This window comes from Phocoena sinus, chromosome 10 (assembly GCF_008692025.1).
Source record: "Phocoena sinus isolate mPhoSin1 chromosome 10, mPhoSin1.pri, whole genome shotgun sequence".
In the NCBI taxonomy this organism is placed as follows: Eukaryota; Metazoa; Chordata; class Mammalia; order Artiodactyla; family Phocoenidae; genus Phocoena; species Phocoena sinus.
The window spans coordinates 45,885,562-45,913,474 of record NC_045772.1 but is presented as its reverse complement, the minus strand read 5'-3'; the positions used below and the strand labels follow the sequence as shown (position 1 = coordinate 45,913,474).

The 27,913-nt window shown below is 42.5% G+C and overlaps 1 protein-coding gene across 1 annotated transcript in view; it reads left to right on the top strand.

Moving 5' to 3' along the window:
* TPH2 (tryptophan hydroxylase 2) overlaps window positions 1-27,913 on the top strand; it is a 104,279-nt gene that overhangs the window by 58,863 nt on the left and 17,503 nt on the right. Inside the window, exon 9 of the mRNA XM_032647183.1 lies at window positions 6,546-6,672. Coding sequence (XP_032503074.1) covers window positions 6,546-6,672 — 127 coding nt within the window. The remainder of the gene's footprint in view (window positions 1-6,545; window positions 6,673-27,913) is intronic.

Below are 27,913 nucleotides of genomic sequence, written 5' to 3'. Positions count from 1 at the left end.
GTCATTCCACTCATGGCTACGAGGTAGGCAGGATTGTCACCATTTTACAGATGGCAATTCCAAAGATCAGTGAAGTCAGGTCATTTCCCTATGGACACACAGCTAGAAAATACCAAAACCAAGATCTAGTCCAAGCCCTTATGCTACACTGGGAATTAGGAAAACTATGCTTGGGATTCATTTAGATTCACCTCTGTATAGTACAGTAGAACCCCACCATCTCTGTTTGATTCTGTTGAGTCCAGAAAGCAGTTACTGAACATCTATTACGTGCCAGGCTTTCCTAAGCACCAGGAACCCAGAGATGAACATGGCATGACCTGTGTCCTGGAGAAACTTACTGCTGCTTATTTAAGTGGTAAAATATCTTCCAAAAGGGCAAAACCTACTGAAGGACAATAGACTTAGGTGTAAGTGTAATTTAATGTGCAATAATACCTAACTTGTTGGGAATTTATGTTTCTAATGCATTATCTTACGATACTGTTTAAGAACTCCATGAGATAAGGACCCTTCTAATCTCCAGTTTACAGACGAAAAAACAATACATCCGTGCTGTCCAATATGGTAGAGATGTGACTATTTAAATTTATTAAGTAAAATGAAATAAAACCATAAATTTAGTTCCTCAGTAGTGCTGGTCACATTTAAGATGTTCAATAATCACCTGAACCAAGTGGCTTACCATATTGGACGATGCAGATACAGAATATTTCCATCATTGCAGGAAGCCCTATTGCACATCACTGCTCGAAGTAACTTGCCTACACAGGAATGTGCAACATGGGCTTAGGGCTGACCCCTGACTATATACAGTTCTTATAACCCTTATGTGATATTACCTCCTTAATATTTAGTGAAAATTTGGGGAGGGGGAGCACACGGGGAAAGAGTAAAAAAAATCTCTTATTTATTCAAGAGATAAGAAATATCTGAGATGAAGGGGAACTGGAGACCTATGGACAGTTTCCCTTGAAGCCCTTTTGTGGTACTTGTAAGAACTGGAAACTATTTCTTTCACTAGATCAGGAAAGTTAGTACTTGCTGTTTGCTCTTTTATGGAACCATGAGGTAACTTTTGCTAAGGGTTATTCTAGGATTATGTTGTGGGGCCTTTAGGGACTTTCCACCCCCTCACTTGTTCCCGTAAACCAATTCTTCTCCCTATCGTGCGCCACTCCTTCTCCCTATCGAAACCAATTCTTCTCCCTATCGTGCGCCACTCCTTCTCCCTATCGAAACCAATTCTTGGAGTTTTTCAGTTAACGGGGACTTGCCAGACAGCGGGTAATTTTCCAGTTGCCCGTAACAGGTATACGCCCTAACCGCCACAATGAACAAACAACTATAACGGCCAGAAGGTGGGACAAAAGTTCCTAAGCCAATGAATTCAAAAGTCACCACATTTACCCAATCATTGTGAGAATATACCCGCCCTATGAGTAAATAAACCTATAAAAAGTATGTGATTCCGCTTTTAGGGGTTCCCCATCGGCCTCCTGCGTGAGGTTCAGGGAACCCCGGTGCATCGGCTCCTAATAAACCTCTTGCGTGTTGCAGCGGCTCTCGACTCTTGGCGGTTCTTGGGCGAGTTGGAATCCCTCGTAGACCGTTTGGGTCTAACAATGTCTTATTTACTTTTAAGTCTCAGTTCCTAACATAGCACTTGGTATGTAACAGGTACACAAAAATGCTTCTTGAACTAAATTCCAAAAAAAAATAAGTGTAATACCTTCTGCTAGTCTTAATAGAGTTGTACTGAAGAAGAGTAGCATTGATGGCCTTCCTTATGATTCCTAGGGGGAAAAAAAGAAAGAAGATTTCCACCAGGGCAATATCCAGGTGCTTGGCTTCATAAAAAGAGGGCCACATATGTATTTATCTATAACCTGACAGGGACATAAGGCGGAGTGACCCTCAGAACTGCCTAAAACCTTATCTTATCGGCCAGATTTTACAGTATGCTATTTTAAATCTAAAGAAACTCTGTATATGGCTCTAAAACAAGCACTGAAAACAATTGCCTCAGTACCAAATTAATTCCTGTTATTATCTCCTCAGTGAAGTGAAAACAAACCAAGTCACCCCCTTTTCAACGCGTCCCAGTGTGTTATCCCAGATTACTCGCACTTGCCCACCAAAGGTTGCGTGAAAGCTGAAAAAGTACGCTATTTTGGCTTCCAGGTCCTCCTCCAGCTTCTTTTCATCAGTGCAACCTCCACCCCCCATCCCCCAACCCCATCTTCCTTTTCCTCTCTTCGTGATTTAGCTAAAGTGTTGGCTTCCCTGTTATTTAGAACAAACAAAACCTATAGCAATAGGGTTTCAAAGACAGGTGTGCTGATTTGGGATGGGAAGCAAAGGCTGCATGCCCACTCACTGCTTCTTAAAAGCTTTAATTTACAGCAAAAATAAAAAGTTGTTCAATGCGGATGAGTCAGCTTTGAAAACTGAGAAGAATGCCAGACCCATTTTGAATTTGAACTTAACAACTAGGACCCTTCTTTTCCCAGCAGCAAAGTGATTGCAGCTTCCTTAGAATGATTTAAGAATTCCCTGGAGGCATTTTGCCCAGGTCCCTTTGTGAGCTTTAGAATCCTCTTAACAGGGCTTATCAGAGAAGATTCCAATTTAGAGCAGCAAAAAGTTTAGTGTCTGATATCAGCTCTAGCTTTTCTTTTTCTTTCTTTCTATTTTTTTTTTCCAAAAGGAGACATGATGTTTTACAGTGTTAACAGTTTTGAAAGGTCCTACATTTCCAGTGAACACAGTGCTTCTGTGAAAAGGGCTCTGAGAAGCATTATTCAGGCGAAAATGCATCAAAGGGATGTGAGTTAAAAAGAGAAAAGTTTGCCGTTGTGGATGGAGATTGGAGGCAGCGTGTGCTGACAGGTGCAATTATAGCCAAATAATTGAATCTTTTAAGAGAGATCTGGTGAGATAAGGCAGTAGTTGTGGACTCACATCGGAAACCTGTTCATAATTAGATATTCAGGGTTCCAGCTGTGGATGAAACACCAGCATAGGGATCGTGAACTACTTTACAGACAGGACATAATAACTGTTGCACTTTGTGAAGCGGTGTGAGACAGCATGACTTCAGTCCCACGGAAATTAATTGATACAAAGTTTGGAGAGGAGGCTCAGGCTTCTCCTGCAGATTCCCAACAGTCTGGAATCTCTTTCTGCCAACTTTTCGCTTTCCCTTCTACCTGTAAGCCTTTGGACTCCATTGGTACTTAGGCAGGTAGAAGACTGTCTTCAAGTATTTAACAAGCTCAAGAGTAAACCCAGTTTTGCAACAAGAATCCACCACTGTAACCATGACCTGTCCCATTCTCACACTGGGAAGCACCCAGCACTGTGCCTGGCCCATCGGAAGCATTCAGTACTTCTTGGCCACAATAGTTGTTCTTTTAGCTACTGTTTAATTTATTTATTCATACCATGAGCTAATACTCACTATCTTTAGTATTTCCCTGGAGTTTGACATCTGGTCTAATTTTGAAATTATTGTTGTCATATTTTCTGCCTGGTTCAGTAGGAGTGTTTTAGTACATGACATCATAAGCTACAGTGGGGGTACTCAGATTTATCCATGGTGGGCCTCTCAGTTCCAACATTGATGCAGACTGCATGACCTTTAAAAAACTGATCACAGGAGTGAGTCTACAGGGTCCACTCTCAGCATAGAAGTATGCTGAATCAGACACCTTTAACTGATCTCTGAGTCAAGTGCATGTGGAGGAGTAACTTGCTACCTAGTGAGCTTTCCTTACCACCTTTCGTTGTTCCTCAGTATGTATGTATGTTTGTATGATGTAATTTTAGTGGCATTAAATTTGGGCAGCTCAAAATTACATAATCACGTTTAGCTTTAGTTTTAAGTACTAGTTGTTTGAAGCCTGTTCAGGGTGTTCCGAGTATCGTCTGTTACGACAGAGGGTCTCCACCCTGCCTGTGTCTTATACCTGCTCAGGCCTGTCCCAGAGAGTCTGACTGCATTGCTCTTATGTAGCGCCCAGTCATTGTTGTTTTTTTTTTTTTGCGGTACGCGGGCCTCTCACTGTTGTGGCCTCTCCTGTTGCAGAGCACAGGCTCCGGACTTGCAGGCTCAGCGGCCATGGCTCACGGGCCCAGCCGCTCCGCGGCACACGGGATCCCCCCGGACGGGGGCACGAACCCACGTCCCCCGCGTCGGCAGGCGGACCCCCAACCACTGCGCCACCAGGGAAGCCCCATTGGTATTTTTAAAATGGCTCCTCGGGTAATCTGGAGGGTTGAGGACTGAGTGGCAGGAAAAGAGACTTAGGACGACACACTGGCTACATTTTTACCTGTGCTAACCAGCTTGGTTAAACGTTCTCCACAACTGAAGCTGTGCCCCGCCCAGCCCTTCTCGTTTACTCCACCTTGTAAGTTAATAGAACAGAAGGAGCACAGCTTTGAGTCAGAGGAATTTGATTTCAAATCTTGTCTCTGTCTCTTATTAACAGTGTGTCCTTGGAAAAAAAATGCTTAAATTTACTGAATGTTAGTTTCCCCATTTGTCAAATGGGAATAATAAGACTTCTTTGTAAGTGAAGATGAAATTACTAATGGGATATGAAAACATTTAGCCCAGTACCCAGCACATAATAGGAGCTCAGTATATGTTAGCTTTCTTTTTTAATAAATTTATTTATTTATTTATTTTTGGCTGCGTTGGGTCTTCGTTGCTGTGCACGGGTTTTCTCTAGTTGCAGCGAGCGGTGGCTTCTCTTGTTGCGGAGCACGGGCTCTATGCACGCAGGCTTCAGTAGCTGTGGCTTAGAGGCTCTAGAGCGCAGGCTCAGTAGTTGTGGCGCACAGGCTTAGTTGCTCCGTGGCACGTGGGATCTTCTTGGACCAGGGCTTGAACCCATGTCCCCTGCATTGGCAGGCGGATTCTTAACCACTGCGCCACCAGGGAAGGCACTATGTTATAGCCTTCTTTTTTTCCTCCTTCTGTCTTTAATTTCTTCATAGGTAAAATGAAGGGCTCTGATAACATTTAAATTCTCCTTATGCCCTAAAATCCGATGAGTCTGATTCACCACCTTAAGGAGTGTGACTGGAGAGTAACCACCACATATGCTTTTCCACAAATTCAATTTCTGTACAAAAAGGAGGCTGTTGGCACACAGTTGATAGAGAATGAATTTGGAGTTTCTTTCAGTATCATGTCCACGTATTCATTTGGCTGCTTTTTCAACCTGATGTGTCTGGGAAGTGGCTGGCCAGGGTTGGGCATGTGGTTTGAGCTGTGGGAACAGAACTTTTTGACCAAGTAATGCCATATGTCTTATGTTGGCTCCCATCGTCTGCCTTTGACCACCGTTCCCTTGCTTCAGCCTCATGACCATCCACCTTACTTTATACTTGTGATATTGGTGGCAGTACCTGGCATTTATGTTATAGCATCTATTTGAAGTGATACACTTACGAGGAACTCAGGTGAAATTAGGAAACATCTTTCAGTTACTACCTGGCTCATTAGTTTTTGTCAAGAAAATAAAATATTGTTGCCTTTTGATTCATTTCCAGTCATATATTCCAGGATAGCTTGGTATCAGGAAACGGTTTGTGATTCATGGCAATGACTCAGGAAGGCATCCGCCTTGCTTCATTGTGACACATACCTGCCGTTGCCTGGTCTCTGGCTCCAAGTGAAAGCACAGGCAAATGAGAGAGGATGTAAACTTCTATTATTACCTAGTCCAGGCTAGTCAAAGCAGGGGACTGGGAGGGTCTTCCAGTGGGAAGGCTCAAAAGAGTTGCTTGTGTTATAGACAGATAAATGGTCCACGGGAAAAGACATCTGTTGATGACAATAGGATCTTCTGCTGTTTCCCAGTGCCCTGCAAAGTGTAACATGGGATGCAGTGTAACTTAAGGGTTGAGAACAAGAGTTTAGAAATCATGATAAGCTGGATTCAAGTTTTGGCTTTATCATTATCTGTAGCAAGAATTGGCAAACTTTTTCAGTAGAGGTCCAGCTAGTAAATGTTTTAGGCTTTGTGGGCCATATGGTCTCAGTCACAACTACTCAGCTCTGCCGTTTTAGGCAAAAGGAGCCATAGACAATACATTAATGAATGGGCATGGCTGTGTTCCAATAAAACTTTATTTACAGAAACAGGCAGTAGGCCAGATTTGACCTGCAGCTGTAGTTTGCACACCCCTGGTCTATAGAATATTGCACCAATAAGTTACTTTAATTCAAGTTTCTCTTGAGTATTCAAAGAGACAGTGCATGTAATAAAACACTTAACACATGTTTGGCATATGATACGCTCTTGAAAATAGTAGTCACTGTTATTTTGTTAGCATATTATATATCACATAATTTAAGATGCCATGGTTGTAAGATGTATCTGGATTTCAGAGCTGATAAAAAATCTTAGGATTGGTGAAATTTGGTAACATTAATTACAGTAGCAAAGTTATAATTAGAATTTTAGGACTTGTTCTGCCAGTGATAGCTTAACTTGTCTAACATTTCTCTGTGATGTTTTTCTTTTCAGAGACACATGTCACGAACTCCTGGGACATGTCCCTCTACTTGCGGATCCTAAGTTTGCTCAATTTTCACAAGAAATAGGCCTGGCATCTCTGGGAGCATCAGATGAAGACGTTCAGAAACTAGCCACAGTGAGTTCATTTTCAACCTAAAAACCCATTCTGTTTATGTCCATTCATAAGGTAAAGAAAGTTTTAGAGTTACTGACTATGAGTGATAAGGCAAACACTCTGGAGAGGGCATGGCGTCTTTACTCTTCCCCATGTGTGTTCCTTTGAAGCGCAATGTGTTCTTGGCCTATTAACTGTCAAAATCTTTGTATTTTATCCTTCTCATTCAGGGATTGGCTAGATTGTAAATATTTGTGGCTTGCAGGTCATGAGGTCTCTGTCATAACTACTTAGCTCAGCCAGTGTGGTGTAAAAGCAGCCACAGACAGTACATAAATGAATAAATGTGGCTGTGTTCTGATAAAACTTTATTTATAAAAGCTGGCAGTGGTACAGATTTGACCTGTGTGCTGCAATTTGCCAACTCTTGTTCTAGTTCAATGTTTATTTCCTAGAAACATTTGTAATAATGAAAATTATGCATTTATGGTAAAGTAGAGGTTGTACTTGGGATTATTTCTGATTAGTCAGTATGGGTTTAGTCAGACACAATTTGAGCCAGCAATAAGCAGCTCATGCTAAACAATTATTATAAGTGCAAAGCCAGAAAAAGAGTTAATAGAGACTATGGTCTCAGCAAGGTTCTTCTCAAAACAATCAGTATGAGAGGAAAGGTATAATGTTGGCGGCTACCTTTAAGCTGCTGAAGAGCCAGCTCTAGCAAGCTCATATGCCGCATCCTAGCCCCATTTCAAGCAGCCCGGAGTAAGAAAGAGCAGGTTCAGCAAGCTCACTTACCTACAGGGTCCAGTCTGTTAGCCTTAATGAGCAAAGGTACTGGAGGAAGAAAATATAGGATCCTAAATTGTGTGTATTTGACACAGACACACATTGATGGCGTATTAGGCATGTAGGAATATTCTTCACTCCCGCCAAGAAACAAGTGTTCTCCTAGATTTCTTAAGATGCAAAGCCCTTTCAGTATACCTTTGGTTTCCTGATTTTGATAGAGATACAGGAACTGAGAAATATTTTTCTACTAAAAGAGAAATAGCAGTGCAAAAGCCATGCTGTTGGCGTCAGTGTGGGGATGAGCAGGGTTGAGTGGGGACTGCGGTGGACTCAGGAGAGCATGCCTCTTCTACAGCACGAGGCTGCCAGATGGGAATGTGGGCCTTTGTGTGGCTGGACCTCCAAAATTTTGAGAGAGGCTGGAAATCTTGATTTCTAGGCGAAATTTAATGATTTAAAAATGTTGGCTCTTGGGCTTCCCTGGTGGCGCAGTGGTTGAGGGTCCACCTGCCGATGCAGGGGACACGGGTTCGTGCCCCGGTCCGGGAGGATCCCACATGCCGCGGAACAACTAGGCCCGTGAGCCATGGCCGCTGAGCCTGCGTGTCCGGAGCCTGTGCTCCGCAGCGGGAGAGGCTGCAGCGGTGAGAGGCCCACGTACTGCAAGAAAAAAAAAAATGTTGGCTCTTAAAAAGAAATCTATTATTACAAGCTGAGGAAAATATATTTGTAGACTGAATTAGGAGCTAGGCTTCCAATTTGTAACCTGTACTCCAGGGATTGTATCTCACATATATTGGCTATTACTGTGTAACAAGTAATTCCAAAATTTAGTGGCTTAAAACAATAAACATTTATTATCTCATAGTTTCTGTGTTCGGAGATTTGGGAGTAGCTTAGCTGAGTGGTTTTGGCTTAGGGACTTTCCTGTGGTTGGTGTTAAGATGTGGGCTGGGCCCGTAGGTGTCTTCAGGTTTGGGAAAGTTCTTCCAAGATGGCTCAGTCATGTGGCTGTTGGCAACAGGCTTCCTTCAGAAGAGAGAGAGACAGAGACAGAGAGGGAGAAAGAAAGAGAAGGGAGGAGACAGGCAGACAGAGATGGTTACTGAGGGAGGAAGTTGTAATGCCTTTTGTGGCTTGATCATATGCTGATCACATCAGCCACATTTTATTCATTAGAAGGGACTCACTTCAGCCCATACTCTAGGGGAGGAGAATTCGTCTCCACTGTTTGGAGAAAGGAGCATCAAAATATTTGTAGATGTATTTTAAAACCACCACAACATAAGTCCTGTTATTTAATTCTCAAACCTAAGCTCCGGCTTTAGACTCCACATTTTGGAACTTTTCTGTGCCTTTCAAATTTCTCTTGAAATGTTCTGGTTTCAGCCTTTGATCCCTACAGTTTTTACTCTTGATCAGAGATGAATGTTTTGCTTACTAGTCTTATTCTGAACAGCTACAAACTGGGATTCAACCCTGCCAGGCTGTGTGTGTGTGTGTGTGTGTGTGTGTGTGTGTGTGCGCACGTGTGCATGCCCATGTGTCCAAAGAGAAGAGAAGGAATGAGGTAGAACTTCATGGATGTGAATGTAGGTAGATCCTAGTGAGTGATCTAATTTCTTTCTTAGAAAGAAAGCAGTTTTATTGTCCCTTTCATTAAATGATGATTGATTAATCGCATCATTCAAACTAACATTTACAAAGAATATGACAGGGTCCTCACTTTTCAAAAATTCATAGTCTATATAGATAAAACTAAGATTTGTCAGAGGAGAGGAACTTTGTGCTGAGTCTTGAAAGATGAGAAAAAGCCAGCCAAGTGGTGAAGGAGGAAAGGAAGAGTAGAGGGACAGTTTCATTTAGAATAAGAAATCTTTCTGGTTTGGGGGCTACACAGGGAATGCCAGTTCACCAGTTTAGAGGGCAATGCTGAAGCCAAGGATTGCCTTTTGTGTTCATTTTCTATGATTACAATGAACAAATTACTCCTGACTTAAAACAATATAAATCTGTTATCTTACAGTTTCATAAAGTTACAAGTCTGACACACTTCTCACTGGGCTAAGATTAAGGTGTCAGCAGGACTGTGTTCCTCCCTGGAAGCTCTGGGGGAGAATCTATTTCCTTGCTTTTTCCAGCTGCTAAGGGCTGCCTGCATTCCTTGGCTTGTGGCCCCCTTCCTCCATCTTCAGAACAGTAATGCTGCATCTCTCTGACCTTCCTACCATTGTCACATCTGTCTCTCTCTCTCACTGACCATTGCTTTTTTTTTTTTTTTTGCGGTATGTGGGCCTCTCACTGTCGTGGCCTCTCCCGTTGCGGAGCACAGGCTCCGGATGCGCAGGCTCAGCGGCCACGACTCACGGGCCCAGCCGCTCCAGGGCATGTGGGATCTTCCCAGACCGGGGCACGAACCTGTGTCCCCTGCATTGGCAGGCGGACTCTCAACCACTGTGCCACCAGGGCAGCCCCTGACCGTTGCTTTTAAGGACTGATGTGGGGTCTACCTGGATAATTCAAAGGTATTCATTCAAAGTCCATGTCTGCAAAGGTGACATATTCACAAGTTCTGGAGATTAAGACATGGATATCTTTGGGGAGCCATTATTGTTTCTATTTTTACACTTGCAAGGTAAAACTAATAATTGAACCTTGAAACCTGTTTTACTAGGGCCAGTGAATTTGGAGAATGAGTAAGTTTTCTTTTGGAATTTATATTCTTTAGTATGGTTCCAACACCCCTGGCCATGGATTGCCCTAGCCCCAGTAGCCAAAACCACTTCCATCTATTAGAGATCATTAGATCATTAATCTTGTTTCTCTCACTTTCTTTTGTCCTCTTTTTCAGTTGTTCTTTGCCTAGAATGTACCTGCTTTTCTGTAGAAGCCAGTTCAAGTCAACAGATATTCTTTAAGTGGCTAAAGAATCCTAGGTACCATGAGGTAGGAATAGGGAAAAGACAAAGAAGTTGTACTTACTTCAAAGAACTCACGATCTAGTACACCAAAATACAGAAAACCCAGAGTCAGTGTTAACTTTTATTTACGTACATAAGCAGATATGTAGGAGAAGTGGATTTAAGGTCAGTCTTCTAAGTGTGTGTGAATTCTGAGTTCATTGTTGGAGACTGGGGCTCAGAATTGGGCAGGGACCAGCAGAGAGGTTCTTCTCTGTATAGAAATAATTGATGACAGGTTAGGGAGGATCGAGGGTCTCCCAAGGGAGCCAACATGTCTGGAACCTCATAGTAGCTTTGCCTTTAAATCTTTTGAAAGTTTATACCAAAGAGAGTATAAACTTTCAAAAGACTGAAAAGATTTTGAGTCTCTTCTAAATGCAGTGGAGAAGTTCGGGCTGGGGGTGGTGCCTCACCAAGGTCTTGCCTGATCTGCTCATTTCTCTTTTCCTGATGTTGCATGTCGCCCCTACCTCAGCTCTCTTTGATTTTCTGTCTCTCACAAGCCTTGCAGGTCCAATATTTTCCAGTGTTATAGACTGCCCACTTACTTGGAAAAGCGTTTTGCAGACCAAAGAGAAATTTGGAAAGCTTTTTCTATGTGATGGGGAGAATATGGAGGAAGATGGGCTCAGTGTGAGGAAGCTAGGGAGGTTTTTCTCTGAAATGATACTGTAACTGCCATTGACTTCTAGAACCATGTCCCAGTCCTCAGTTAAAAACAAAGTGAATAGAAAACTGCTGGAAGTTGGTTTTAAAAGAAAACACAGGGCTTCCCTGGTGGCGCAGTGGTTGAGAGTCCGCCTGCCGATGCAGGGGACACGGGTTCGTGCCCCGGGCCGGGAAGATCCCACATGCTGCAGAGCGGCTGGGCCCGTGAGCTGTGGCCGCTGAGCCTGTGCATCCAGAGCCTGTGCTCCGCAACGGGAGAGGCCACAACAGTGAGAGGCCCGCGTACCACAAAAAAAAAAAAAAAAGAAAACACAGATTCCAGCCAGGCAGTTTCACAGTAAACCCAGGAATAAATAACCTACTGGATGGCATGCATATTAAGGACTGTCAAGCCATATACTGAAGCTAGAAGACCAATTTAAGGACCCCATTGCAAGCACTAAGAGATTAAGAGATAAGCCCTCACTGGGAGGGGTAGAAAGGTCCAATGGTAGGGGAAGCGTGGTGGTTAGCGAGGCCTCTTGGCTGTCCAGATGAGAAATGGAGGTATTATTAGCTGATTTCCTCCAAGTTGTGTTCATTAAGTCCCCTGAAAAAGTACTTGAATAAAATGAGAGATGAGATGCACCAAAGGAGAAAAATCCATAGAGAGGACAAATGGAAAACCACAGAAATCACTATTTATGCAGAACAATGAGACAGCCCATATTATTCTTTTACTCTAGGTGAGATTTATATTATCAATGACTCTGTTTGTATAGTGCCTGCTTTTCCTTGTTTAGTGAATTTAAGCACTTTTGAAAAAGAAAGTCATGCCTGGTGAAAGTAGACACTTAATAACTTTCTGTGATGTGCTGTCAGCCAATCCATCTAAGGCAGAAAACAGCCTCCCCCAAACATATTGGGCGCCGCCAGACTCTTGTTTTGTTCAAAGCTGCTGCTGAACTTCTGGGTCTGATTTCAGAGGGACTAGGTGATTGCCTATACCTACTGCCTCTTCTTGCTATATTTCTGCATGACATTTATTTTGACATTTTAATAATGCTCATTTTTGAGAATGAAGCTATCTCTGTTGTTTTATGTGGGCATGGTGCCTACTCCCTGAGAACCGTTTAGATGAAACTCTTGTGTCTGAAGAAATTGATGATGATGCTTGGTAACTGTATGTGAAATGCATTGTTATACATGTAAATAATTTGCCCTCTGGGGGATAATGAATAAGCCCGCTGGATTTGGCAGCTGCACCCTTTTCGTACTCATCATCATAGCTGTCCAGGTTCTGTGCATGATAGATCTGCAAAAAGATGCCCCAAAAGGGTTGCACAGCACGTGCTGTAATTTTCAGACCAGCCATATCCCACTGTAGTACTGGCTTACATGGATTTAATAGATTAGTGTCTTCTTTAAGGACGGTAATCGTAAGTGCCTTCAGGGGCCAGACAGGTAGCCAGTATGTGTGAAATAGCCTGATAGAAGATAACAAGGAGTACTGGAGCCTGTGGAGAACTAGAGAATACACATTACATTACACCTAAAGGCCTTCAAATTCAAAAGTGAAAATAAAACAAAGTGTTCTTTGGCTGCAAATCATGTTTGCAAGCTGAACCAGAACTCTAGGCTCTCAGTTGCCAGCCCTAGTATTTAAAGTTAGATTATACATTATACTATACCATGCTGAGTGACCAGCCCATGCTAGATTCATCTTTATATCATATCGGAGGTTCTCAATGACTGCTCACTGGACAACTGACTATTTTTCCCAAGAAAGGACGGCTATTACCATCTTCATTAGAAATAAGTATCTTATTGCTATTGAGAGGTGACTGATTTTGAATTACAGCTTTAAACAGTCACAGGCATGACTGTCATACATGTATGCTGAGCTTGTGTCAAAGATTTATTTAACTCCGTCATGAGGGAGAAGCAAGATGGTAAATGTAGCTCCAAGAAGAATTTGAGAGACAGACCATCCAGTCACTGGAAGAAAGAATCCTGGAACAAGGTGCAAAATGTTTTATGTTCTACAGGGCAAAGCACTGTAACCTTGAAGTTATCTTTTCTACCTGGCAGAAATCATTTACATGTCTAGTGGACAAAAATAACTTGCAATTTATCAGTCTTCATAAGATTAACAGCATCTGGGCCTCAATCAATATAAATAGGAAGTCAGACAAAAGGTATATTCCCTAGACCAGTGTTTTTCAAATGGTAATGTGTATAAAATAACCTAGGGATCTTGTTACGAGTCAGATTCTGGCCAAGTAGGTCTGGAATGGGGCCTGAGATCTGGCATTTCTGATAAGATCCCAGGTAAAGCTAATGCTCCTCGTTCAAGAGAAGCGGGTGACCGTTACAGGTGCACCTGTTAGACAATGCTTGAGTATGTCTTTCAAAAGGCATGTGGGGCTTCCCTGGTGGCGCAGTGGTTGAGGGTCCACCTGCCGATGCAGGGGACACGGGTTCGTGCCCTGGTCCGGGAAGATCCCACATGCCGTGGAGCGGCTGGGCCCGTGAGCCATGGCCGCTGAGCCTGCGCGTCTGGAGCCTGTGCTCCGCAATGGGAGAGGCCACAACAGTGAGAGGCCCGCGTACCGCAAAAAAAAAAAAAAAAAAAAAAAAGGAATGTGGTAAGCTTTTAGCTTTATTTCCATATTCAATACTTTTGCTAAAAACTAAGCTAATAGGGTATTGCCAGGTAAATATTGTGCGGTGGGACATGAGTTTATTTAGGACTTATCCTGGGCCTGAAAATGGACCCTTGTATCTCTGAGTGCCATGTCACTGCTTCCATTTTGTGTATCTGCTCTCACACTCTCCCGCCACCTGCTATTTTGCCATATGACTTATATCATTCAATTTTACAGGAATGCACAAACAGAAACTTGCTGATCAGGTAAATTTAGGAACTAGTCCTAGAAAATTATTGATTTCTCTTTCCCCACATGTTAGGAAATGTAAAGGGACGCCTTTCACCAAACACTGTGTGCCATCCTGTGATGCAGATGGCTTCAATTCAGTCTATTCACTTGTCACATAATAAAGGCATTTGAAACAGACAAAGCTGTGCATCATTTGTTGGAGAAAGCAATCAGTAGGAATACACCACAGATGTTTCCCAAGCAGAATAAATCGGCCTCTGGCCAATTGGAATTTTCCCTCTACAGAGAGTTTTAGGTTATCCATTCAGTTCTGTCAATTCCAAAACATGTTTACCTTCACTTCCTGATGAAGGGCTTCTGTCACTGGGTCTTGGTAAAGCTGATGAGCAAAGCGTCTTGGCCGAGGGTAATGAAGGAGTAACCAGAATGTGTTACCAGAACATTAGTCACATGAAATGTTACAATGAGTTTTATGCCAGAAGGGATCAATGGGCAAATATATTTGGGAAAAACTGGGTTAAGTGAAGTAAACAGCTTTGTTTTCAAAGTATAGGATTTTCAAGCCCTTTAATAAGATAATGTGCAGAGCGAATCATATTAAGTGATAAAAATTTCATTTTTACAAACTGACCATGTTCCCTCCATTTTAAGATGCCATTAAATTAATTTAATCGTTTTTTTTTAAAGGGGAAAAAGATTCAACTAGCAAAATTTTTTGACATTGTTTGTGAGAAGCTCCATTTTAGAAACGTTAAAATGTGAACTTGAAAATCAAGAAAGTATGTTATATGGTCGCCGAAGTCTCTTTTTATGGAAGACATATTAACATCCCAAGCTATTAATATTCCGAGGAGCACAGGATGAAATTCGCTGTGAGCAGAGACCTGATCACCAGCTAATTTTTTTGTAGGAAAGGGCTGTCAAAAAATTAGTAATATAGGGTTCTGTTTGTACTTTATCAAAGCAAATAATTTATTAGTTCCAAGTAAAAAGTTTGCATTGTTTGGGGTTTTTTTTTTTTTTTTTTTTTTTTGGTACGTGGGCCTCTTACTGCTGTGGCCTCTCCCGTTGCGGAGCACAGGCTCCGGACACGCAGGCTCAGCGGCCATGGCTCATGGGCCCAGCCGCTTCGCGGCATGTGGGATCCTCCCAGACCGGGGCACGAACCCACGTCCCCTGCATTAGCAGGCGGACTCTCAACCACTGCACCACCCGGGAAGCCCCTGTTTGGGGTTTTTGATGGCCATGAATCAAGTGTGTTTGAATTTCCAGGTATAACCAGGACTTTTTTCATGCTGAGAGCAGTAATGAAATATACAGTCAGCCTTAAACTAACAATTGACTATAATTCACATTAGAAGTATAATTGTAAAGGTAACCTTAGTTTATGAATTCCTAATTAATGTTTTCCTGTCTGTGGAGGACCTTAGCTTGTTTCCCGGTCTCTCATGACCTTGCCTACCTGGCTGGGGGTGGGGAACTTTCGGCTTTTAAAAGACTTATGCCCAGCTCTACTTCTTTCTGAAGATGGATGACATTCAAAATGACCATTTTAGGGCTTCCCTGGTGGCGCAGTGGTTGAGAGTCCGCCTGCCGATGCAGGGGACACGGGTTCGTGCCCCGGTCCGGGAGGATCCCACGTGCCGTGGAGCGGCTGGGCCCGTGAGCCATGGCCGCTGGGCCTGCGTGTCTGGAACCTGTGCTCCGCAACGGGAGAGGCCACAACAGTGAGAGGCCCGCGTACCGCAAAAAAAAAAAAAAAAAAAAAAAAAAAGACCATTTTAGTATCTCTACAGAAAGCTCAAAATAAGCCCCAGGCTTATCTATTCCATGTAGCGTCTTTGAACTAGTTCAGCTATTTGGACCATTTGAGACAAAGCTGACAAAAAGCTGGATGGAATGCACTTTTATACATTCTTAATTGAGATGTTTGGGTGGATGGTGAGTTTGTGTGTTATTTGCAAGAGTAACTTAATTAAAAGTTAATAATATCTATTCCAACTCATTGCTTTCACTTTTATGTCTTCTGTGCATATAGAAAAGTGGTCTTGCCTTGCAAGGAGCCCTGTATTTCTTTAACTAGCCCCTTAGAACTTCACTTCTGTCCTTTGTCATTGTTTTCACTACCCCCTCCCTTGGTCTTTTTCTACCTGAGTGCTCCAAGGCCACACTTGCTTCTGACTATACTCTCTTTTGAGATCTTTGATATTGGAGCGAAAGGTATTTTGCTCTAGCTGTATGTTTCACTTACAATATTCATCGTTGACATTACAGGTGTTTGTCATCTATTTATATTATGATGAGAATACCACCGTTATTTGGAATTAAAAAGTGAGCTCTCTCCATTGCTCACTATGTTTAGAAACAAATCTATTTGCAATCCGGAATAGTTGTACATTTTTTGCAACTCAAATCTTTCTTCATCATTTGTAACTGTATCCTGGGGGCCTCAGAGAGCTATCATAATACTGCAGATGATGAAAAAAAAACCCGCAACAACCTATTTTAGATATTTGGAAACTCATAAAAATAGAGCTGCTTTGGTAACTGTTCATTCTCTGTGTGCTAAGCTCTGTGCCCACTTGATTTTATCCTTACAGTAGCATTGCAAGTCAGCAGTTGGAGTCTCAGAACTTGATGAAGATGCTAGTAGGATGTTTTGATGGAGAGTATGGGGTATGGTGTGGTGTGATGTGGTAGGAAGGGTCTGAACCTGAGGTGAACCCAGCAGGGTTTGAGTGCCAGCTTTGTTTTTTTTCTAGCTTTATTGAGAGATAACTGACTTATTTAAGTTTAAGGTGTATAATGTGTTCATTTGACATACTTATCTATTTTAGAATGACTACCACGATAGCGTTAGCTAACACTTGCATCACCTCATATAATTACCATTTCTTTTTTGGGGTGAGAACATTTAAGATCTACTCTTTCAGCAACTTTCAAGTATATAATACAGTGTTATTAGCTATTGTCAGCATGCTGTACATTAGATCCCCAGAACTTATATATCTTTTAACTGGAGGTTTCTGTCCTTTGACCAATATCTCCCCTTTCCCCCCAACCCACCATTCTAATTTGTGTTTGTATGAGTTCAGCTTTTTTAATAAATTTATTTATTTCTTTGTTTGTTTATTCATGGCTGCGTTGCGTCTTTGTTGCTGCGCACGGGCTTTCTCTAGTTGCAGCGAGCGGGGGCTTCTCCCTGCGGTGGCTTCTCTTGTTGTGGAGCACGGGCTCTAGGCACGCGGGCTTCAATAGTTGCAGCACGCAGGCTCAGTAGCTGTGGCTCATGGGTTCTAGAGCGCAGGCTCAGTAGCTGTGGCACATGGGCTTATTTGCTCCGTGGCCTGTGGGGTTTTCCCAGACCAGGGCTCGAACCCATGTCCCCTGCATTGGCAGGCAGATTCTTAACCACTGTGCCACCAGGGAAGTCTTTTTTTAGATTCCACATATAAGTGATATCAAACAGTATTTGTCTTTCTCTGTCTGACTTACTTTACTTACGTAATACCTTCAAGGTCTATCCGTGTTGTCGCAAATGGCAGGATTTCCTTCTTTCTCGTGGCTGAATAATATTCCATATATATATATATATATATATATATATATATATATATACACACCAGGTTTTTATCCGTTCACCCACTGATGGATGCATAGGTTGTTTTCATATTTCAGCTATTTTGAATAATGCTGCAATAAACATGGGAGTGCAGATATCTCTTAGAAATAGTGTTTTCATTTCCTTTGGTTATATACCCAGAAGTAGAATTGTTGGATCATATGCTAGTTCTGTTTTCAAATGGTTTTTTTGTGGTTTTTTTGCGGTACGCGGGCCTCTCACTGTTGTGGCCTCTCCCGTTGCGGAGCACAGGCTCCGGACGCACAGGCTCAGCGGCCGTGGCTCACGGGCCCAGCCGCTCTGCGGCATGTGGGATCTTCCTGGACCGGGGCATGAACCCGTGTCCCCTGCATCGGCAGGCGGACTCTCAACCACTGCGCCACCAGGGAAGCCCTGTTTCAAGTTTTTGAGGAACCTCCATACTGTTTTCCTGAGTGGCTGCAATAATTTACACTCCCACCAATAGTGCACAAGCGTTCTCTTTTCTCTGCATCCTTGCCAACTCTTGTTGTCTCTTGTATTTTGATGATCTGAGTGCCAGCTTTGTTACTTCTTGATCTTGTACTCAGGGACAAATTCCATTCCTTATTTGTGCTTCAAATGTCTTCTTTAAAATGGAGATGTTCTTCTACCAGTTGATGCTGAGTGAGGAGCAAATGAGATGAAATACTTTTGTGATGTATGCTGTGCCATTATCATTCCCACGATCCCATCGATCTCACCATCACCCCTCAAATCCTAACTGCACTAAAGGCGTTATGTTGTTGATTAAATAATTTCCAAGTCATTTCAAGCCCCTAAATCCTCTGGATCCTCATCCAGAGCTAACTTCTTCCTGTGATTCAAAAGCCCTGACATTGAATCCTCCTTACTTTCTCTAATCAAAGATGGATTGCATTCTTCAAGCACAGAAGATTTGTGCAGTCATTTTAATTTCCATAAAGATGTACAAAAGAAGGAACTTTCTTGTTTAACTACAATAAATTAGGTTTTCAAAATCTTAGACTTGTATTAACAGAAATATCTGTGGTGTAATTCCATTTCTAGCAGAAGCAGAGAGAGATGGTTGAAATATTTTTTATGAAGAAGAATAGCTGAGGTAATGTTATATCGAACTATAGGAATTTAATTACCCCATTCCACAAATGTAGTTTTCAAATAAAGGAGTTGAAAGGATTTCCAAAGCTATTCTTCTGAACTGTGATATAACAACCCAGAACACATTTAGTAGATGTAAAATGTATTACTGTACACTATGAGCCACAATGAATGAAAGAATAATAAGAAAAGCAACATGAGATTGAACACACAGTGATTAAAAATCTCTTTGCTCCCTTTGTAGAAATATTGTAATTTGCTTAGAATTTCATGTATTTGTCACTGTAAGGATGGGCATTTCTGGAATATTTCTGATGGGTGGATATCATACTGGGGAAAGGTCTCCCGGAAAATGGAAATGCTCTCATTTGAGGGTTTCGGTACAGACTAGGTGTAAATAAGAAATGTTGGGGGGGTGGGGGGAATACATCACCTCAGGCCCTCATCATTCTTTTCAGAGTCTGAAAGTCTGTCCTTTATAGTGTCCATATAAAATCATGAAAGTTGTTAAGAGAGTAATCCTAAGAATTCTCACCACAAGGAAACACATTTTTTTTTTTTGCTTTTTCTTTTTTAATTGTATCTATATGAGATGATAGATGTTAACTAAACTTCTTGCGGTTATCGTTTCACAGTATATGTAAGTCAAACCATTATGCTGTACACCTTAAATTTATACAGTGAAGTATGTCGATTATACCTCAATAAAACTGGAAAAAAAACTATTCCCTTAGCAATGAAGAGACGGCAGGGTGAATTAGGGACTCTTTTACTGAGAAGTCTTTACAAATCTTTACAAAAACCTTCGTTTCTCTTCCTATTACAAAAATGACACATATTCATTGTAGAAAATTTTTAAAAATGGATAAGCAAGGAAAAGAGTATAAAGATCATTTGTAACATCACAGCAGAAATAACCAGTGTTAATATTTTGGTATAGAGCCTCCTAGTTTTTCTGAAAGGTCATTTTGCCACGTCAAATAAGAACTTGGTAAAGGGGAGTCTTGGCTTTGGAAAAAGAAGCAGCAAGATGTTCATCCATTTATCAAACACTTGTGCTGTCAGGAGGGACTTTATCTTTTACACCAACAGAAGAAAGAATAAATTGGAAGTACTCTAGAAATATGGGGTTTATGACTTTTCCCTCAGGTAAGTTGCAAAGTGTTTTAGTGAACATCAGATGTAGCTAACGAGTTTTGTTTGCTTTTCCTTTTATTGTTTTGAGAAAAACGTTAGCACATAGCACTTCTTAAAATTAAAATTTGGTTTTCATATACATTTTAATCTTCAGTCTTCAAATTTTGCATTTTTCTTGTCCCCATTAGTGAGTGCTACTTTTGTCTAATGAATATTCACCCCTCTTACTGTTCTTTTTTTGGGTAAGATCATGAACATCCTTCCCCATAGTACTTGATCTCAGATAATCATACAGGTAGGGAGGAAAAGGGAGAGCTGGAATGAAATAGAGTGAACCCTCCTATATATGACGACACTAGGTGGTTTTCCTTGAGCCTGTGCACTTTAGGGACTTGCTAGCGAGGCAGTATAGTGTAGTAGGTATTCAGAGTGCAGGCTTTAGAGTCAAATTACTTCACCTCCAGCTCTATCACTTACTGGCTGGGTAACCTTGGATAAGTTAGTTAACCTCTCTGTGCCTTAGTTTCTTCATCTTTAAAATGAGAAAAATAAGATATCAAGTCCTGTAGCTCTATTGGAGATTAATGAAATAATGCATTGTAAAGCTGCTTAGCACAGAGATGTGTTCAATAAATGTGAGCTAGTGTATTTGACATGATCGCACTCATAGGCATCGAGGTGGCCACATCAGTAAGACTCAGGTGCAGGAAAGGTCCCTGGAGGGTATTTCTGCTCTTCGGGTGACACTGGTTAATTCTGTAACTTTCAACAACTCAGGTTTTCCCTTCTGAAATGCAGACTCTACAGTTTATATTACAAAGGGGTTTTAGATGGAGCCAGCATGCTGCTTTGCAATGTAAAGTGTTTTGACCATAAATAATAAAGGCAAGGCCTCATCTAAATGATGTCAAGCTTCTGCCTGGAGATGGAGGAGGCCTCCCCTGAGTTAATAGCATACCTCCCCTGAGTGAACATAGAGAAAGGCAGGTTGCAGGAGACCGCCGGGGAGAACAAATGAATAAATATTGTTTGTGCCAGTGAGAGCACGTGAAATAGGAATTCCTGACTAAACTTTTCAAGCAGATCGGGAGTGATGCTGTTCATTGGTACATGCAGCACTCCCTGAATAACTCAAGAAAGGCATCAATTTGGGGTTTCAAATCTTGGCTGCCCACTCCTTATGAGTTCAAGTTCCTGAGAATTTAAGACAGGTGTTTGCAGTTTGCTGTAAGATGGCTGCATTAACACAGAAGTATGTAAGGAAGTTATTGGAAGAATTCCAGAAGATGTTGTTTGCTCTAGTTTTGAATGTGTCTCCATATTTATACACAGAGGTCCTAGGTTGGTGTCTAACTAGCAAGGCTTGAAAGTTCTCTGTAATAAAACAAGGGGAGATACCTTAAAATAACATACTTCAGAAACGTTTAAACGTTTAGCTCTCATAAACACTGTTTTTGCACTTTTCACCTTTTCTTCTCTCAAATCTAATTAAGGAGAGTTCTTCCAAGTCATGGCAATAACTGGCTAGCAAGGGGCATTGGACTCTGCTTCTTTGCACAGATGTTTAGCAAAGGCATGACCTTGCTGGATTTCTACTGCATATCTTTTCCATAGCTCTGATAGAATGAATTATGGCCCGTTCATTTATTCATTCAGTGAATGAGCATCTACTATGTGTCAGGCATCAGGAATTCAACTGTAAAACAGGTAGGCATGGTCCTGCTTCTTGGGGACTTGCAGTTTAGTAAGGGATACAGATAAGGATTTATTTATTTATTGTTTTTTTTTTTATGTGAACCATTTTTAAAGTCTTTACTGAATTTGTTACAATATTGCTTCTGTTTCATGTTTTGTTTTTTTGGCCCTGAGGCATGTGGGATCTTGGTTCCCCTACCAGGGATCGAATTTATACCCCCTACATTGGAAGGCGAAGTCTCAACCATTGGACCACCAGGGAAATCCCACAGATAAGGATTTAAATATAACTTAAGTGCAAAGACAGGGAAAGGAAGGCGCTTGGGTCAGGTCAGGTTCAGGGAGAGGAATGCATGATCAAAAGTGGTTTCCTGGGAGAATACTTTCTCGGCAGTCAAGTTATTATTTTTTAATTTGCTGTTATATATGCTTACTGAGAGAACAGATGTTAATACTTCAGGGAACATTTGCATCTCAACAGGCTTTCTTCATATTGCAAAGTGCCTTAAATTGGGTTTCAGGAACTGTTGACCTGTAATTAAGCCTGCCATCGCCTATCCAGAAGGGGACTCGCTGTAGAATCAGAGACCTGAGACAAGGGATGAACATGACTATGGTCTTAATCACCTCAGAGCAGGGAACCTTCACCGAAATTTCAGCTCTTACATTGATTTAGCATTTGACATGTGTTTATTCACTTGAGTCTCACAATGGCACTTCAAGATAAGCAGGACTCATATTATTATCCCCTGGCACATTCCTTGGTATCCACATGGTGCTATACACAAAATTGGTGCCCAGTAAAAATTTGGCAAGGAAAGGAATCTCCATTTTATAAATGAATAAAGGGAGGCTTAGACAAGTTAAATGACTTGCCCCAAATCATACAGTACAATAATGGCAGGAACTGAGCTACTAGATTTTCCGCATCCTGACCTGGTGCACCAACCTACTTCTCAGGAGTTGAGGATGTCAAGGCAACGCGTGATCAGCTGAGGCAGCAGAGACATGCGCTTGGTGTCCTGGAGGCAAGTTATTGTGACAGAAGTGGGATTCGGGTTCTTTAAATCATGCTACCCTCTAAAGGGATTACAAATTAGAGCCCTCTGCTCTGGTTAATGTCTGTGAGGAAAAACAAAATAGAGTCTACACCTTGATTAAACTTAAAAAATGGCCTGCATTTCCACTTCAGAGGCTATCACATGACCATCTAGATTCCTAGCTTCTCTTGAAAAGACCAGCGCCTCTGGCAGTCAGACTGCCTTTACCCAAGGACACACTTGGAAAGCGCTGAGTCGGTGTCCCCATTAGATGGGATGCGTGATACTGAGTTGGGAAGTGAAATTTCATCTCCAGTCACCTGCCCTTTACTGCTCAGGGGACTCTATTGATCAGGGGACGGTAGAGAGAACAGAGGGAATGGCGTTCTAGGCAGCAGCAAACATACCAGTTCTCTTGGTGGCCAGAGCCAGAGGGTAAGTTTGGTTAAATAGCTTCTCATGAGACACCAAAATATTTCAAGGTTACTGTCTCATGAATTCTCACTATCCTGTAGCAAATCTTTTTTGTGCCCATCAAATAATGCATCTGTATCCAATGTAAGTAGATTGCTATAGTTTAAAGCAATACTATGTAGTATTTGGTTTTGTGCTGTGTAATATGTCTTTTTTTTTTTTTAAGATGTTGGGGGTAGGAGTTTATTAATTTTATTATTTATTTTTGCTGTGTTGGGTCTTCGTTTCTGTGCGAGGGCTTTCTCTAGTTGTGGCAAGCGGGGGCCACTCTACATCGCGGTGCGCGGGCCTCTCACTGTCAGCGAACTCTCCCGTTGCGGAGCACAGGCTCCAGACGCGCAGGCTCAGTAGTTGTGGCTCACGGGCCTAGCTGCTCCGCGGCATGTGGGATCCTCCCAGACCAGGGCTCGAGCCCGTGTCCCCTGCATCGGCAGGCAGATTCTCAACCACTGTGCCACCAGGGGAGCCCTGTAATATGTCTTTTCAGCATAAACATGATGTATTTAATTTTCAACCCAGCCTCATTGACTGTAGTCTCAGCTCTCCTGAGCTGGGTTAGTTGCAGTACTGTTACTCACTGGCAAGGCTCAGAAGACTGGGCTTCCTGTTATGGCTGGTTTCTAGTGTGTGTTCCCCACTGGCCCCGGGTAGGTCTCTGATGTGCTACTTGACTGATCTAGGGTCCACACCCTAGCTTGAAGGCACCTAACCCAGTGCAAGCCAGGCCAGGATGACCGTAGGCAAGCTAGACAGGCCCCTATCTTTCCTGACGCACACCAAGCTCAGCTGTCACAAAGGTGACATAAACATCAATTCTAGGGCCTGCAGTCGCTGAGAACAGAGGCAAACCAGATGGTGTAGTACAAACCACATGGACATTGGGGGTCAGGCACAACTGATTCCAGTCCAGCTCTGTTGCCCCCAAACTTGCCCAAGTAGCTCAGCCTAAGCCTCAGTCTTCCCATTGGTAAAATGGGGGGTGTGACTTAGCGCTGGGACATAATAAGAATTCAATGAATGTTAGTTATTCATTTATTTTTCTCCATTTTACAGACAAGGAACCTAAGGCTCAGAAAGGCTAGGTAACTTTCCTAAGGTCAGGGAAATGGCAGAGCCTGTCTTTGAACCTTGGTCTTCTGCTCCAAAGTCAAGCTCTCAAACCACCATATTATGTTACTTTCACTTCGCCTGCCTCTGGGGGTTGTGGTGAGCATGATGTAAGGTGTTTAGCTCAGTGGTAGAGTGTAGGTTTCAGTCATTGGCAGTGATGATTAGAGGTAGGGGAGCTCAGCTGAGCTGAAATTCTATCTAGAGCTTCAATTACCTATAGACCCTTGTTGTCACAGGGACCCCAGTTCATAGGTAAGTCTTTCCAACCCCATTTACCCATATAGATGGTTAGTGTTGACTCTGAGTGTGAGAGATGATGATGGTAGTGGTGTTGGTTAGTGAATGGAAAAGAAACATGACTTCATTAATAAAAGCTTATTATAGAAGACAGCTTAGTGCAATGTGGTGGTAAAAATGGCTCTCCCTGTTAAACGTACTTTTCTCTCCAGTTTTCAGACATACAATCATTTTGCAAGATTCTTGGTCTTGCCTGGAAATAAATAGGTAAGCAAATGCCAGCTCTTTAGTCCTAGTGTCTGGGAGGGCGCTGCTTTTCCTAACACAGGGATAAAAATAAAACGACCCTCTAGAAGTGGTGGTGACGACCCTCAGCTTACTTGGGAGTCAATGAGAACCTCATTTTTCATACAGGCATTCGAGAGCTGACCTTTAAAATCACCACATCTGGGGAGAATGTGTGATTTGATGCAGAACATTTTAAAACGTGCCAAAGGATGAATGGATGAGAATGTGTTCATCAGTTTTCTTCTCCTTCAAGGAGCTCAGAGTTGCTTAGGTTATAAAAGTCAGTTCTTGGGCACTTCCAAACCTATAGCGTTTGCTTCAGTAGGTCTTCTGTGCAAAGTAGATTAAAGCACATATATACACGGAACGCTGATCCATGCACCTGGTACGAAAATGATGGGGGTGTGTGTGTCTGTGTCCTCGGAGTGAAGTTTAGCCATTTCAAGGTAGCTAGTTATACAGTAAGTTCAACAAAGGGTCGTTTGGATAAAAGATGGAATTTCTCTACAAGAAGGGCCAAACTCTGTGAATCGCTTTGTTATGGAGGCTCACGCACTACATCTAGGGTCCAGGCAGTAATTCTGAATATGAGACCAGCTTTTGATTTGTGAACCCAAATACCTGCAGGTTCAGAAGACATTAAAAAGAAGCTTATTTGTATTCCTAAAGCCCTTTTTTAAAGAGCCACAGACTTTTGTGGAAAATGGAATTGGACGGGTGGTCATCTCCCAAATTCATCTCCAGGAGAAAATAGTATCTGTCTGATCTCATGTGTCATCATCTGCTAAATGAAGGTCCCGGCAGGGATGCTGATAGAAATTCCTCGTGGGTGCTAATTCTGAACAGTCTGGGCAGTGAGGCACTTCAAGGGCGGGGTTGATCACAAACTCCCCCATACCCCAACCAAGCATAGTTAGCATTTTTCTTGACTCGTTTCCAGTCTTAGAAACAGCAAACTGAAAAACTTTCCCCCTTATGTTTTTGGATGAGGATCCAGATGTCAGAATTGGCGACTTTTCAGAGTTGTTCCTTGTCACGAAGCCACTTAACCACAAGATTGCTGAGCTTCTGCAGGAGATACCTGCCAATCAGCCATCATCCTGGCTCCTGAAGGCCTGCGAGAAGGCCGGTTCCCCCCTTCCTTACTGGCTCAGAGGCCCATTGGCTTTTGTCGAATGGGGCATAGAGAGAGGTCAAGGGACTGATCTATTTCTGAAGCTATAAGTAAAAAATGATTTGATGGCTACAGTAGAGGGGTTTTCATCTTTTCAAAATGTCTGTAATGTTGGAAAATGTGCTGAGGGTAGTAGTTACTGATCTGGAAGATTGGCATGGACACTGTTGGCTTAGCCTGCTGGGAAATTCTTCTTGCTTCACTATTTCCTCCCTTCCTTCCATATTTGCTAAGCACCTGCTACATGTCAGGCAGGGGGCTAGAGACGAGCCATGAAACAACAATGAAAACAAGTCAGACCCTTTCCCTGACCTCAGAGTCTGGTGGAGGGAGAGGCAAGAAGACTGGAGATTTCTTTCTGGATCTGGAAGTACAACACTGATGGTAGAAGAAGGGCACCTCATCTGGCAGACCAGCAGGAATTCTGCAAAGGGGCTGAGTAATGACAAGAGCATCGCAGGCAGAGCAAGGGTGGTGTGCGAAGGCCTAGATGGGAAGCTGAAAAGAGAGTGTCCATCTGCACAATTGCAAATTGTGAAATTCCCTGGGGGCGGGGGGCGGGGGGGGCGCTGGGGGGTGGGCAAAAGCGAGGGAGGGGGCTGGAGGAGGCAGGGGCCCTAAGGTCCCTGAGGGTCTGTTCTGCCATATGAACTATGGACCTGTACTCTAGGCTGGTTTGTAATTGGGCCACCATATGGCCATCGTGACCTGACATTACGCCCTGGGGGTGGAGTGTCTTAGAGTGGATCCTGTCTGAGTTTTAGGGGTGGACCAACGGCTCAGGTGGCCCTGATATTAAGTGAATGCTTGCCATTCTGTTAGTCCATGAGCAGGGGGCAAAGGGATGAGAGATGTTTCTTTTTTCTTTGTCTTTTTTTAAATTAAAACATACCATTAAAGCCTGATGTAAAAACTAGTAAGTGTTACATGATACTAAGGCAGGTGGTCTCCTTTGAAGTTGAAAATGCTCTCGGATAAGCTGAAGAAGGGGCAATAAAACTGAAATGGCCAGAGGGCACTTAAACAAATCATCCATTTCTTGAAAGCAACCAAAAAAGATATAGGAAAGGGTAGTTAAGAAACAACCAGAAAAGTCCTGACTAAAACAGTGCTGCTAAAAATCGCCTGTGTCAATGTATTCTTCACTAAAAGTTGTCTTCTGCTGACGCTGCTTTTTCTCCCTACGGGTGTGCCTTTTATCTGTGATGATCAGTTTTCCACAAGGATTGCCGTAATGTTTCCTTAGAGCTTAGGTTTTTACATTTTAATTCATTCCATGGCTCTTCTTAATTGCTCTTTTCACAATTCAGGGTCCTTGTTTTCTAGCAGACAGAACATACTCAAATCCCAACCCTCTTCTTTTTCTCAACTTGTTTTTGTCTGTCTCGGCTTGAGGAGAACCCCTGAAGAAGGAGACGGTCTCTACCATTCAAGTGGAGCCTGTGATCTGGTCCATTCTATGCTTTGATTTACCTTTAACTTCCTACGATTTGCACTTTGGGTTCCCAGAAATCACTCCCCTCCCCCAGCCCCTCGATATTACTCTTTCCAACAACTTCCTGTCTTCCTGAAATCCCTCTGAGATCCCACTTATCCTTCAAAAAGTCCAACATAAACTTCATATTCCTGGTCTTCTGAGACAGATAAGCACACTGCAATTTGACAGAAATTTATGGTAGGATTAAAACAGCAGGACATTATTATTACTGTTGTTGCTCTTATTTTTACACTAGTCTTGTCTACCCGTTTGTATTGTACCTTTCTTGAGCATAGAGACCGTATCTTTAGGTACTTTTGTAATCTCAAGTAGAGCTCGGCACAGTAGAATTGAACAAGTATAAATTTTAAAAGTGTATTGATTAAGTTGTGACCTGCCAAGAGCTATAGTGGTTTTCATTTAGAGGCTCGTGGAAAATATGAGTGTGGAGACAATCCTGCAAGGCATCTGAACAATAATCCCTAGGATCTAGACAGTGACTGGCCCTCGAATCTGTGAACACAGAGCGGGTGGCTTCCTTTGGCCAAGGGGAGGCTTCGAGATGGGGTGCGAGGGGCCAGTGGTTACAGAGCGGCTATAGCCCAGG